The 15,662-nt window shown below is 40.4% G+C and overlaps 1 protein-coding gene across 2 annotated transcripts in view; it reads left to right on the top strand.

The window, feature by feature from the left end:
* Positions 1-15,662, top strand: part of GPRIN2 (G protein regulated inducer of neurite outgrowth 2) — a 46,303-nt gene that overhangs the window by 18,239 nt on the left and 12,402 nt on the right. Inside the window, exon 3 of one of the 2 annotated variants that reach the window (XM_074233150.1) lies at positions 60-15,662. This exon is cut by the window's right edge and continues 12,402 nt beyond it. In XM_074233150.1, coding sequence (XP_074089251.1) covers positions 77-1,714 — 1,638 coding nt within the window. In that variant the 5' untranslated portion in view covers positions 60-76 and the 3' untranslated portion in view covers positions 1,715-15,662. Of the gene's footprint in view, positions 1-29 lie in introns of both variants that reach the window. The other variant, XM_074233148.1, reaches the window with a different exon arrangement.

Below are 15,662 nucleotides of genomic sequence, written 5' to 3'. Positions count from 1 at the left end.
ATGTTTGTTTGTCATTTACTTTCTGCCAGGACTCTGAAAGTGCTCTCTTCTTCCTGTAGGGAAGCCTCTATTGGTCATGGCTACCAGCGATTCTCACCCAGATTGCCACCCCACCTTGACTTTCCAAGGTCAGCCCTTCTCCAAGAGTTCCTCCAGCCTACTGGGTGATAGACCAGGCAATGGGCAGGAGCTCCGGAAGAGTGTTAGTAGCACAGTCTGCCAGAGTCCTTCTGGGGAGAGTGACCCAAGCCAGCTGGCTGGAGAAAGCAATGTTGGGGTCACAATGGAAAGAGAAGAGGAGAGTACATTTAAAGCAGGGAGCCACATCTTGAACCCAGACCAGGACCCTTGCTCCTGGCAAGGGAAGAGTTCAGTCTTCCGCTCCAAAAGCAGCACTGTTGGAAATGTTTACTCCATGGGGGAGAATGAACTGTCACCTTCAAGTTTTGGGGTGCCTGGGGTTGCAGTACAACGAAGCCATTCTGACTTAGCCTCAGGCTGCAAGCATCTCAGCCTCAGTGTTCCCATGGAAGCTAGTGTTAGCTGTTCTGCCCTGGGCTCCTCATCAAGTGGAAGAAGCAACCTCATTCCAAGAAGTGTGTTCATGCAGAAGTCTGGCATGGGGTACCATGACAATGTGGACCCAGGCAACCAGCCTTCTTTCCCTGACTCTCAAGGTTCATCTAACAATGTAGGTGATCTGGTTTCACGGGATGCTGAGGCTGGTGGAGATGCAGTAGTTAACTTACCTACCACTATGGTAGAGGTCCAGATACCTGGAGACAGCTGCAGAAGTGGCTTAATTCAAGATCCAGGTGGTAGGACCCAAGGTAGCATTCCCCCAGTGGCTCCTGGGCACAGTCATACCCCCTCCTCTCCCTATTGCCCTAAACAAGCAGAAACCTTTGGGAGGACAAGTGATACCCATTCTGCCTACTGCCACCCCCTGCCTATCCCAGCCCTCCAGGTTGGCCCTGGGATGCTGTGTCCCATGAATGAAATGGGTGTCCCAGGATGCTGCCATGTCCTGGCTACATCAGAGATTCTGACATTTCCTAAGCTAGTATCATCTGTGAGTGAATCTGGCCTCCATAACCAGCACCTGGTTAGATACCGCAGATTGGCCGAGGAGACCTCGGGTTGCATTCACTGTTATATTCCAAACAAGTGCCCGCAGCAGGAATCCACAGCAGGTTCTACACTCCTTGTAAACCAACCAGCTCCGGACCCAATCACCAAGACCAAAGATGTATCGACCATGACCTCCACTGGCGACTTGGCATTAGGGCCATTGGCTTCTCTACATTGCAGGGATGCTGAGGTACAAACAGCTCCATCAACAGCCTGCAAGGCTGTGGCCACCAGCCCCTCCCCGCTTAAAGACCAGGTGCCCCCTCATGTATTCCCAGAGGTGAACTTAGAAGTCAGCAGAGAGGAGCCTAAGTCTCCAGTTCGAGAGGTCAGGTGGGATGAAGAGGGAATGACCTGGGAGGTCTATGGAGCTTCGGTTGATCCAGAGGTTCTGGGTCTGGCCATTCAGAAACATCTGGAGATTCAGATTGAACAGTTCCAGACTGTTCCCTCAAAAGAGGGCACCCAACCAGGTGGTGAGGAGACCCTGATTAAGGAGGGGAAAAGAAGACCCTTTCGAACCATGATCCAGTCCCTGAGACGTCCTAGCTGCTGTGTCCACTCAAGTACAGCTGTGGAATAACAAAAGATGACCTTTCCTTTCTACCCTGAGATGTTCTGGGGATGGCTGTATCCCTCTACTATAGAAGATGCATTATTCAGGAAAAAAAAAAGATCATTGCAAACTCCTCTGGGATTGGGATGTCAGCCTGTGTGGATAAGAAGTGTCTGACGCAGTCACTTAATTAGCAAGACTCCCAGTAGACCCAAGTAGGAGGAAAGGGGAAAGAGGTGGAAACTCAGTTGACTGCCATTGAAAAATCTCTGCCTGTTGACTCATCACCCATCTCTGCCTTCCTTGCTGGAGCCAGCCTCCAGCTCATCTATTTAGGTGCCATAAGCACTGAAGAGTGTTTCTAGGTTTTTAAAGGGAGGAGTCTAGTTCCTGCATCTCTTCTTATTGGGGACTAATTTTCAAAGTTTAGCTTGAAAGCATTCTTTTTTTTTCAGTGTTACATTGGTTAACCTCATTTCAGACCTAATGCTGTAGTCTCATGAAACCTCAATACCAAATGTGAGCCCTCCCCATAATCTCCCTCCAGCTGATAGTGATTACCTTTCCATGGCTCAGTTAATGAATTACTAAATTGCTTGGGGACTTCTGTTAGGCCTGGGTTATTTCTTCTCTACAGGTAAAGTGGACTGTTTCCAAAGGAAAAGCCTGCTTCAGAAAACATTTAATTGTAATATGTGTGACCTGTGCCTGGAGCTAGCTTTATGAATAGGTAGGATAGTTAGTGATGTCTGATTTCAAAGGCATCAGTAAATTCACTTAGTTTGTTTTCAGGGACACCAGAAAAGGACCTTTGCCCCCCATAATATTTGTCTAGCTGCCTATAATTCCATGATTAGAGCATCGTCCATCCCCTTTAGCTTAAGGCTCTCTGGCACCTATTAAAATGCAAATACTCCTTGAGAAGGAGTGTCACACATTAAGCCTTATGTGACTACATACACCTTGCTATGAATAAGTCTATCAACTCATTTTCTGAGAAAAAGTTTTCATGGAAAAGGAAGAGAGACAAAGGTTCTGGGGTGCATAGGAGGTCCCACCATTCACAAATGTGACCACATTGTCATGATTTGAGAAATTGTAGTGTATAAGTGCAGCTTACATTCAAAGGGGCAGCCCCTCCCTTTACCTTCCCAAGTCCAAGGACCTGAGGTATCATCCTATCATTTTTTGAAATTCCCAGCCAATAGCCCATGTTTTTGCATAGCAAAATGCAAAGCACTCAGCTATTGCCTTTTTAATGATGATGGAAGTGCCAGAGAAGTTTTGGGGGTTTGGGGTTTGTTTGTTTTTTTTGATATTGCATGACCCACAGTGGTAAATGTGGGGCAGGGTCTGGTCCTATTTAATATGCTCACAAGAGGAGCTCAAGAGTCAATATATGTGTTATAAAGTATCTCCAATGGTCCCAGCACATGGATGGATTTGTCACATGTCAAGGCCTCTCTGGATCTTCCCATGTGGATCATGGAGTATGGCTAGATGCCAGTTTCTGTTTGCACGAAAGGAGAAACTAATGCCAACACTCCCCTTTATTTGGGGGAAAGATCTGAGCCTGAGCCTTGGGTTCTCCTGGTTGCTCTTGACTTTTTTTTTTAAGAAAAAAAACACCATAGTATTCTGGTACCAAAGTGAACCCAATCTGTGTTCTTTTTGCACTGACCCATGCTGCTTAGCGCCTTAGTTTTGAGATTTGTGTATGTGTGAGTATATATGTGTATGTGTGCATTGTGTTTGTCTTTCAAAAAATGAAATGTAATGAAAGGGCTAATACCACCCAGTGATATAAAATGTGCTCACATTGCTTCTTCTGATGCTTTCCCCTCTTTTCTCTGTAAGGTTCTTGTCCCTATGTGCTATTTTAGTGTATTGCTATGCATGTAATATTGTGGCAACATGAAAAATGTGCTGCCCTTGATGTACAAAGAAGACATTACTAAATTATAGCTCCAGATGTTGATGCAGGCTTGTGCTGAGCTGCCCTCATTTTCTTTCTGATTCCATGGCTGGAGCTTGGGGGTCAGTTCGTGGCCAGGACTCAAGCCCATTCTGTGGTGGGGGGCTCCATCTTAGAGCAAGGAGGTTAGTCTGTGTTCCAAGAGTCAGATAGAGCTAAATCTATAGGTAGGCTGGAAATGGGAGTGGTTAGGATTAGTCTATGATGGGGATCAATGCTCAGTGTTGGGTGAGGGGACCAGTTCGTAGCTAGCTTTAAATTATAGAAGCACAGATTTAGAGCTGGAAGGGACTGGATAGGCCAGTTGGTCCAACTGTTCTCGTTTTGCCAAACAACCAGTAAGTGTCTGAGGTTGGATTTGAACTGAGGTCTTCTTGGTTCCAAATCCATCACTCTTCATTATACCATGCCCTGCATCCTAAGGCAATGGCCAGGACTGTATTATGGGCCAGGACTCAGTTTATAGCTGGGGTTAGGGAGTCAACTCTAAAAGGTCAACTTACTCATAGGAGTTAGCTCCTAGTTCAGTCTGTATTTAGGGGGTTTGGACTAGGATTAGGGCTCTATCTAGGACCAGAGTTGACTGCAGAATATCAGTCTGTGGCTGAATTTAAAATGTGAGTTGGAGGGTGGGGTGGGGGAAGGTCAGTCTGTATTAAAAGTTAGGGAGTCAGTCTGTGGGCAAGGGTAGAGGACCAATCTTTGGCTATGATTAGGAGCTCAGTCCTTTATTGGTATTAAGGAACTAGACTGGGATGAGAGATCAATTTATATATATATATATATATAGTTAGGGTTGGAATTTTGTCAATTTATGACTGGATTTAGGATACAGTACCAGTCTCTGACCAGTGTTAACATCTTGGTCTCTAGTCAAGAAACCAAGGGTTATTATTATTTTTTCTGTGCAAGGTTAAGTGGCCCTTATGGGGATTGAGCCCAAAATGTTGTCCTAATTATCTTTTAAACTCAAACTAACTGAGTTAATTACTTAAGTTCAGCAACTCAGTTATCAAATGTGGGTTTAATGACTAAATTGGGACAAGAAAATTTATCTAAATCAGCCACAAGTCTGTCACCTGCTGTGGTTTAATGTTTATCACTAGTCCAGTCCCTCTGTTATTATTTTTTTTGGTAACATGACTTTTTGGGTTCCCTTTTGATTGTGTTTTTTTTTTAAATCAATATGAATAAGAAGGCAGCTTTCAAAACTTTGCCAAGTATTTATTCACATACTTAAGAATGGGGGTTGTGTCCCTGATAGAGAAGAGAGCAGGTGGGGGAGGAAGGAAAGGGAAAGCCATCTCCCATCGTTGGGGGCAGCGAGGCACATAAGCATAAATTAGAAGATGAGGGTTTCTTGAAGATAAAAATTCAAGAAGACAGAAAATGGAAAATCCCCCATGTTCCCTCCTAATTCAGTTGCACCAATGAAACTGTGGGCTTGAAGAAAGATGGGGGAAGAAAGCTTACAAGACTGGGAAAGGAACAATCTAGAGATTTTATTTATTTATTAATTTATTTTGGTTATGGCTAATCCAATAATTTGTTATACAGATCTTATATTTAGAAGGGATATCAGATCTCCTGTACAGTATCTTTGAGAAATGGTTAGGAATTAAAACAAAACTATCCATTGATGGACTGCACTACTTTGCAAGACAACCAATTCCATTGCTTATGCGGTTGGAAGGGTCCTTTATCCTGAAGATGATCCCCCCCCTTCCTTGCCCCCCCCCGCAGAAAGCTATTCCAGATTTTAGATACTTTTGTAGGTCAACAGTCTTTCAAAAACATAGCTTATAGATACCCACCTGTGTCTTTACTTTTATTAGTCTTGCAGTAGACATTTAGTTCAAAGCAAAGGCATTTAATGAAACGGTATAATAATGACAACTACAGCAGAATATTCCAGATATAAACCTTGACCTTACTCTCCCACAAATAATCATATTCTCAGGGGGAAAAGTAATATAAATAATATACCATTGGGGATATGTATGTTGCCAAAGCACCCAAATAGGGAATATGTATGACTAGAGCACAGATGTGAAGAAGTAACATCCCTTTAATGATGCACATACACTAATATCTCATCTGTTCCCCACACGCATCTCAACTGTTCCCCACTGGGCATTATATTTGTACTCCAGTTAGTTTTCAGTATCTTTAGGGCAGTCTAATATCCTGCCCAACTTTTAATGTCTTTATGTGTTTACACACAATAAATGTGCCTTTCCTTTCTCCTCTCCTACCCCTCAGTTTTAACAGAGAAAATGAAAAAGCTAAACTGACCGGTACAGTAACTATGTCTATTCACATATTCCATTTGCTATCCACAGATTTCCTGATTCTTTATTCAATACAGGTCATTACATTTATTGAGTAAATATCTTTTTTTGTGTTGCTTTTATTTACATTGTAGTTATTTGTGCAAGTTGTTTCCTTCATTCTATCAGGTCATTTAAGTCTTCCCATGTTTCTCTAAATTCCTCATATGAATTTCTTATAGTCAGTAAAAGGAGCTAGCAATCAGAGAAAGAATGGTCAGAGAAGTGAAGAATATAGCATCATGGAAGGAGAAGGAGAAGGAGGAGGAGGAGGAGGAGGAGGAGGAGGTGATCAAGTGATGTCAGATAGGCCCAGGCAGGAGAATGACTGAAGAAAAGGCTGTAAGTGTTGATCATATGGTTCATATAGACCTTCAAGAAAGTGGAGTAAGAAGCCAAATTATTAAGGAATCGAAGCATGGACAGAAGGTGAAAGCACTGAATGCTCACTATTATTTTCTGAAACTCATTTGCAAAAGAAAGTAGAAAAAAGACAAAGGTAGCTAGGTAAAGTACCAAATAGAAGGGGAAGGATTTTTCAGACTTGGGAGAAGGGTACCTGAATATGATTGTAGGCTGAGGGGTAGGAGTCCTTGGACAGGGAGAGATTGAAGATACAAAATGAGGAGGTAATAATTGAGGGAGTGGGGACTCAGGGGAAGTGGAGGAGGATGGGATCAAGAATGTGTTAAATTTAATGGATGTTTTTAATACATGTTGTGCATAACAAATCCATAGACTCCTCATTCTGTTATTTGTATTTATTTTTTTTTATCAAGTTTATTTAAAAAAAGAGGATGGGTAGAGAGATTTACTTTGGAAAAAAAGAGACACTTCTTTCTTGAGAGCAAGAACAATGAAGAAAAGAAATAGTGCATGTAGTAGAGTAAGCTCTAGATCCTTGGTCTGGATCTTCTTAGTGAAATCGCTGGCGCAAGGGATGTTGGTGTGAGAAAGACCTGCTCCTTTTGGAGGCTTGTTTTTCTTTTGAATAAAAGGTCTCTTTTGTGGACTTTAGACTTTTTTTTTTTTAACAAGCCTCACTTATTCTTCCTTGGCATCTGTCCATCAGCACATTTTAGAAAAATAGCTTTTAAAAATAGAAAGGTCTGAGTGAACTTGCTATGAAGTCATATTAGTTTCTTTAGAGGCTAACCCCTTTCTTGATTATTGTTATTATTCATGATTATATAGTAGGAGTTTAATTTTTTAGAACTTTAATTCATCTTGAGCTCTTTTGGAAGCTTTGGTCTTGAAGTAATTCCTTATCTTTTCCCTCAGCTCTTAAATAAATATCTTTCTTAAAGTCTTGGGTACATGCTGATTATGCCAAAAATCTCTTCTTTCCCTTATGTGAACTTTAAGTTGAGACATTCATTCTCCATCGAAGTTCCCAGTGATATATGTGATGCAAGAAGCAAAGTCTATTTCAATTAAAATTAATTTTTTTCAGTGCTTTCTATATGTGAGGCAATATTGATAGGAAATAAGGACTAAGTTAGACTGATGACACAATAGATATTTTTCTTTGTGGATCTAAGTATCTAAGCATTTGGAATGTTGAGAGCTATCTGAAGGGAATGTAAAAATCACATTAAAAATACCTCTGTTGGGACAGCTAGATGTCACAGTGGACAGAACACCAGCCCTGGACTCAGAAAGACCCCGAGTTCAAATGTGACCTCTGATATTTAGTAATTACTTAGCTGTGTAATCTTGGGCAAGTCATTTAATCCCATTGTCTTGCATTCCCCCCCCCCCCATCAAAAAATACCTATGCTGAGAAACCAGGTAGGTTTCTATGCTGAGAAACTTAGCTGGGAAGAGGAAATAGCACCCAGAATTTTTTCTTTTTTCTTTCTCATTTCCATTAAGCCTTGCTGATGTCTTTTGTGTATGTGTGTATATATGTGCACACACATATTTGGGATATATTTTTGACAATACCAACTGTCCCATCTTTCCTTATATGAAACACACATATATATGCATATACATATATTCATATATATAATCTATATTTTTATCTGCATATGCCTCTCTAGCATTATTGCACTATAAGAAACTATGAAAATGATTTTTATTTTACTCCATTTCAGTGGAAATGTCATTAAAGAAAAGACATTACCTCTATATCTCCTGCTTTTCTGCTTCATGCTAAGGACCATGTGTCTTTTCCGTCTGACATGAAATTGAAACCACCTGTATTGTCTTTTTTTTTTTTTAGGTTTTTGCAAGGCAGTGGTGTTAAGTGGCTTGCCCAAGGCCACACAGCTAGATAATTACTAAGTGTCTGAGACCAGATTTGAACCTAGGTACTCCTGACTCCAGGGCCGGTGCTTTATCCACTTCGCCACCTAGCTGCCCCCCTGTATTGTCTTCTTAATTACAAAATGAGTTCCTTGAGAGTAGAAGCTGTTTTATTTTACTTTTTGTATCCCCTTGGACTTAGCACAGTGTTTTGCCATATAGCAAGCACTTAATAAATGCTCCATTCATTCATTTCTAATAAAGAATATTTTTCAAAATATGCCAAAAATAAAGAATATTTTTGAAAAGTACAGGGGCCGCTGGGTGGCGCAGTGGATAGAGCACCGGCCCTGGAGTCAGGAGGACTTGAGTTCAAATCCAGGCTCAGACACTTAATAATTGCCTAGCTGTGTGGCCTTGGGCAAGTCACTTAATCCCTTTTGCCTTGCAAAAAAAAAAGAAAAGTACAGGAAGATTTATAAGAACCAATACTGTTCAAAGAAAGCAGAAGCACCATAAAGTCATTGACCACAATAATGTAAATGCAAACCATTTTCTTCAATTCGCTCTCTCTCTCTTTCCCTTTCCCTCCACATCCCTTCTTCTATAATGGGCTCTAGGTGGGGCAGCTAGGTGGCGAAGTGGATAGAGCACCAGCCCCGGAGTCAGGACAATGGCCTCAGACACTTAATAATTACCTAGCTGTGTGACTTTGGGCAAGTCACTTAACCCTATTGCCTTGCAAAAAAACAAAAAACAAGATATATAATGGGCTCTAGGATTTCCCAACCTGGGTACACCCTACAGTCAGAGGTCACATTTGAATTGATGTGTAATAAATGTGTAAAATTGATGTGTAAATTTGATGTGTAATAAATGATAGCTGCCTCTTTCCCCCTTTATTCTTTTTTGCTTTTCCCAGGAATATATTCTAGGAACCAATTGTTGAGCCAATTGTTGATGATAGGTTTAGAATTAAAAGGGCCTTTAGGAGCCATCAAGTTCCAACCCCTCTATTTGCAGAGAAGGAAACTGAGGCACCGGGAGGTTGACTTTCCCAGGGTTATACCACTAATAAGGAAGAATTTTCACAAAGTCTTCCTGCTTCTCACTCCACTATCCAACCCATTATCATGGTGGTCAATTCAAATAGAAATAGAGGCCACTGAACTATGTAGGGATTCTGGTAGCCCACATATTAGAAAATCATACTTTTTAAAATTCATACACCAGCATCTTAAAACAACATCTTAATCTGGTTCGGACCACCTGTCAGCGTCACTTATTTGATACCTTGGTACATGGAAGTCATGCTGCTTCTTAAACTCAAATTCTCTTGTATTTGGGTCATTATGGGAGGCAGAAACACATCACTGTGTAAACACTTCTTTCCAGGGACAAAAAAAACTCAGTGACTTATGAAAGAACAAAGAATAATCTATCTCTTTTACCTTTGCCCATACCTAGCATTCCTGAAACTCAAGTTCTGAAGGCCCAGAGGAATATTAGAGGTATGGAAATTTTTCTGTAGGCTTCAGAGACTCCTATCAAGCAGAATGACCCTCTAAACAGAATACTTAAGATGTGGAACCAAGTTAAGAATTCTCTGAGTGAACTGGCAAGTTTTACTCATACCTGCCCTAAGGGTTAATGTTACTTATTATTTCTTCTTTGGATACTTGGAAACACCCCATCTGATCATCATTCTCATGACTGGTCCTAGGTGAGTGAACTTCATGCCTTGGCTGAGTTTTCCCATCAAAACCATGTACCACTTCACTGGAACCCAGTCAGAGAATAGGAACCCCTCTGCTTGTAGCCAAGGAGGAAGAGGACTTCATCTCTATGCCTTTTGCCTAGAATTTTAATCCTTTTTCCTGTTGTGTACTTTAAATGGAGCTCTGCTTCATGGAAAAGGTCCTGGACTAAGGTGTTCCATTTGAGATTTATTCCTATATGAACAATGAGTAGGGATAAGAACAGAGGATTGTTAACCTGGAGTCTGTAAAATTGTGTATAGAAAATATTTTGAAAACTATATTTAGTATAATTGGTTCCCTTGCCACTCCAAGTATTTTATTTTATATTTAATAAAAATATTCTGAGAAGATGTCCAGGACACAAAAATAGTTTTAAGAATCTTTGCCTAGGGAAAGCTAGGTGGCGCACCGACCCTGGAGTCAGGAGTTCAAATGTTATCTCAGACATATAATAATTACCTAGCTTGTGACCTTGGGCAAGTCACTTAACCCCACTCCCTTGCAAAAAAAAATGAATCTTTGCCTAAAAGGCAGAGACTTGGTTGGAAAAAGTTCTCTGTGACTGGCCCTCTCTCTGTGTGTGTGTTTCTCTAGGCCTGTCAGTCTGGCTCCATCTGTTCATTATTTCCCCTTGTCTCTGCATTCTTGATCATTCTGTGATTTTTGACTTTTTTTTCCTCTTCAGAAAACATGGATTACTTGTTTTTCACATCTGTACAGAGTACAAGTCTGAGAACTCAACTAATAATAACAGTAATAACATTTATGAGCTTTCATATGTTATCTCATTTACAGTAATTTCACAAGTCTCAGATGATTCATTTAGCAACAATTTGAGTAAATTCTAGGATTCTAAAGCTAAATTTTTAAAACTTCTGCATTCCAAATTCTATTCCTCTCTCCTTCCCCCTCTCATCATCTTCCCTAGGTTGGTAAGCATTCGAAAGTTGTTTATATATGTGCAATCATGTAAAATATTTGAGGGGCCTTTATTCTAACAACCGTCTTCTTACTTTAGAAAGAGAAGGCAGCCCCATCCCTGAAAACATCCATGGTCTTACAAACCAGCAAGTGTCTTCATAAACTTCTAAGTGGCTTTCAAGTGGCTTTCACATTCAACAAAGCACTTTTTCACTAAGTGGCCAAATACAGAACTGCTTCTTAGCATAGCTGAGTCTTTTGATCCAAAATCAAATTTTTTTTACACCATTCTTCATTGAAAGCATTATCCTTGTGCGTCTTTTCCTCCCATCTTCCATATAGAGTGACAAATAGCAAGGAATTGGATGTATAGTTTATTGAGATCTTTGGTAAATCTGACACCTGACAACTGCTTGTGCCACATATCCCAACCCCCATTGTATGACGGGTTTTGGCTGCCCTCTACCCCCAGTTTGGGGGGGGGGGTGGTTAAAATCCTTCCTGCAGGGGGCGGCTAGGTGGTGGCGCAGTGGAGAAAGCACCGGCCCTGGAGTCAGGAGTACCTGGGTTCAAATCCGGTCTCAGACACTTAATAATTATGATGGCCTTGGGCAAGCCACTTAACCCCATTCATTGCCTTGCAAAAACCTAAAAAAAACAAAAACAAAAAAAAACCAAAATTCTTCCTGCACCATCCCCTTAACAAGCTACCCCACAATATTGTCAAGCCTTGTGTGAAGCCCCCTGATCTGTCAAACTTGATGATGGAGCCCATCAATTTTCTTCCCATTTTTTGGAAAATGGGATGATATTTTCTTATCTATCACCCTATGGTTTTTGTTCCATTCCAAGATTCTTTAGGTCTTACTGACAAAGAGCATTTCTACAATCAGGTATGAAAGTTTTTCTGATTCTAGTGACTTAAACTCAGAGAGGTCTGATATTATCACCTCCCCTATCTTAAGTAACCATTCCCTAAGAACTATTTCTCTATCTTCAAAGTCAGGAAAAAAAGATGATTATCCCATTGGGTGGCCAGCCTGCTCTTGGGAAGCATGATTTCTCCAAATAAATTCTCAGCCGAGGCATGAATTTGGTGGTCCCTGTTAGTGCTGCTGCTAATCCCAAGGCTTAGTAGATCAATCCCTTCCAACTGTTTCTGCTAACCACAGAAATACGTAAATAAGCCATTTTTTGGTTCCTAAATTAAAAAAAAATCAACCAATCTGGATTCATAATTCTGACTTCACCCCCTAAGATAACATAAAAAGATTTTTTTTTTGTTACTGACATTTCCCAGAAATTGGTTTATTCTGGGCTTTGTACTAACCACAATGAAAAGAATTCACTTTTTTGTATTCATCTTTAGTTTCCTATTTAAGGCAATTGGGTGGCACCAATAGATAGCACAGTTCCTGAAATCAGGAAGTCTCTCAACCTCTACTTTACTCAGTTTCCTCAACTGTAAAATGGGCATAATAGCCACCTACTTTGCAGGGTTATTGTGAAGATCAAATAAGATATTTGCAAAGCACTTAGCCTGCCTGGCAAATGTATAAATGCCTCTTCCTTGCCAGCTTCCCCTACTTCCTCTTCTAAATTTTGTAAACATCTTAAAATGTTGATCTAATGGATTGGTTCCATATGCATTTATTCTGGACTTTACATGACCTTCCTCCTCCCTTGCATCCTCATCAGAATAATTTGTATGCATCTGCAGAATTCTGTTTTTGAGAACCTTTCTTTCCTCTTGAACTGATTTCCCTTATAAACTCTCTGACCACAGGAACCTATTGAGATATGTGAAATTTGATTTGCTAAAGTTGAGGGTATACATTTGCCTGAACTTTATTCTCTATATTCCCCATATTCTTGCCATTTCTGTTTCACCAACTAGTTTCTTTCTTAGCCTTCAGAATTGTTGTTAAATCATTTTCAGGTGTGTTTAGCTCATCCTAACCCCTTTTGGGGTTTTCTTGGCAGAGATCCTAGTGTGGTTTACCATTTTCTTCTCTAGCTCGTTTTATAGATGAGAAAACTGAGGTAAAGAGGGTAAAATGACTTGTCCGTGGTTAGCCATTTTCTTCTCTAGCTCATTTTATAGATGAGAAAACTGAGGTAAAGAGGGTAAAATGACTTGTCCGTGGTCACACTGGTATGACTAAAACAGATTTGAACTCAGGAAGATGAGTCTTCTTGACTATCTATTGTACCACTTAACTTACCCCATTTTTCCTATTCTGGATTTGCTTTTTAATGGTACCTGGCTTCACAGTTGTATCTGGATATTTTTCTCCCTTATCTTCCTTTAAACAGCAATCCCTTTTGTTTTCAAGCCTCTAGGAAAATACTTCTTCCTGGCTCTTAGAAGCAGGGAATGCAGCAAAAGCAGATCTCTTGCCAGGAATTCATTATTCCTATTTTTATACTGAGGTGCAGAATGCCAAATTTAATTCTTTAACAAATAGTACCTTTTTGGTGGCTTATTTTCCATATCCTTTATTCTATTGTCCTTCCCCTCAATCCTTTGGGAGTATTCTTTGTCCTCTCCAGGCTTACTTAATGAGTTACTAAATGGTAGCATTTCAGGCATCAGTTGGAGGAGACATATTTGTTTGAGGTCTGGCTTTCCTGGACTCTTTATATCCTTTCTAGTAAATAGCTACCTGCTACACAGTGCATTAGGTTGCTACTTATCAGGTGGTGATGGGGAAGGATGGTCCCCAAAATATCTTTGGTTACAGGATAAGCTTCTCCCAGTCTCCCATCACTAAGTTGAGGGGGGGCTGTCAAGATACAGTTTCCAAAGTTTCCTGTGTTAGGGTGGGAGTAACTGAATCAGAACCTTTCTCTGGGCCTCAGTTTCTTTATTTGTAAAATGGAGATTCTGTCTCTCTCTTATACACACATACACACACACACACATACACATCTCCCTCAACAGATTTGCACTGAGGTAGATGGGATATTCCATTTGCTTTGAACAGGTCTTAGGGCTCAAAATCAAGAGATATGGGTTTTATTTCAAAATATTTTGCTGAATAGTTGGGTGATTTTGAACATCTTGGAATCAGAGAGTTGGAAAACAAGTCCATAGTGACTTCTTTCTATTATTACAGAATATAGAATATATAGTATTTTAAAATTTATGGAGAATTTTCCTCATAATAACAATGTGAGGGATAGTATTATCCCCATTTTGGAGATGAGAATTCTAAGACTCAGGGAGAGCCTTAGTGACTGGCCCAAGATCACAGGAGTGAAATGTGAACCCTAGTTTACCTCCAGATCCACATTCCATACTATCTTACAGAAAATTGAATTTGTCATCAAAGAATTACTTATAGAAAGCCAGAAGGGTCACCTGGTCTACCCCAAGGTCACCTATTTCTTTGTTACCTTTAAGCTCCCAATCCTAAATCTATGGTCTAATTCAAACGTTTTAGAAGAGACAGAGACCCAGATGAAAGAAGTGAGTTAAGGTCATTTAGCAAGTTAGTTACAGAACTGAGACTAGAACATGGGTCTTCTGCCTCTAGTTCAATGTTTTTTCCATTATCCTATGGAATGACTATTTCCAGTCCCAGTCTACTAACCATTTAAATCAATAGCACCAAAGTCAAATAGGAAGGGACCATTGCTGGACCACGTGTTGACTTAGAGACCCACAAATTAACATTATCTATGTTCTATTGTATTTTGATTCATTTTGTTAAATATTTCCCAATTTCATTTTAATCTAGTTCAAATGAAATTATGAGGTATAAGGGGGGGGTAGGGGAAGGAGACATCTCTACAGTGAGGTAAATTAATTAATGTGAAAATACTTTAAAAATAACCAGTGCATGAAATGGCTCTCTGGGAGAGGGAAGGAGGTACATACATTGGGAAAATAGAGATGATATAAAAACAACATAGCCATATAATTTTTTTTTTAGTTTTTGCAAGGCAAATGGGGTTAAGTGGCTTGCCCAAGGCCACACATCTAGGTAATTATTAAGTGTCTGAGACCAGATTTGAACCCAGGTACTCCTGACTCCAGGGCCGGTGCTCTATCCACTGCGCCACCTGACTGCCCTGCCATATAATTTTTTAAAAGTGTCTGACAATATTCAGTAAAATCACGGTGATAACAGAGCCCTAGGTAAATGTTAGACATGATAATAAATTGAAATAGGTCCTAGTAGAGCTGAACCAGACAAGCAATGCATCACAGGACAAGATAAATTGTAGTAAGCAACATTTGTGTTAGCCATATCTACAGCTAACAATAATCCAGGGTTTACTTGTGATAGGCACACTGTGCTAATGTTTTACTATTATTATTTCATTTTATATTTATAATAATCTTGAGGGGTAGGGGCTATTATCATGATCCCTATTTTACATATGGGGAAACTGAGCAAATGGAGGTGAATTGACTTACCCAGGATTATAGCAAGTGTCTGATGTTGGATTTGAACTCAGGTCTGACTCCAGGTCCAATTCTCTATAAATTGTCTCCCCCACCCCCCCACCCCGTTGCTTCTCAATAGTGGCAGCTTTGCTAAGATGTTAGACAACTCAGGATTCAATGATACCAGAAGGAAGCAGGAGCCAGATTCCAATTATTCCTCTCTAAGAGGAAGGGATATATATTGGTGAGGGAGTGGATAGGATGGGAAGAGACTGGGCTGTTGACTTTCTATTCTGTTGGACCTTGTTCTGGGCAAAACTACTGATGGCAAAGCTTGCCTGCC

Source organism: Macrotis lagotis, chromosome 4 (assembly GCF_037893015.1).
Source record: "Macrotis lagotis isolate mMagLag1 chromosome 4, bilby.v1.9.chrom.fasta, whole genome shotgun sequence".
Taxonomy (NCBI): domain Eukaryota; kingdom Metazoa; phylum Chordata; class Mammalia; order Peramelemorphia; family Peramelidae; genus Macrotis; species Macrotis lagotis.
The sequence above is the reverse complement of the archived record's forward strand: the minus strand, read 5'-3'. Positions and strand labels throughout refer to the sequence as shown.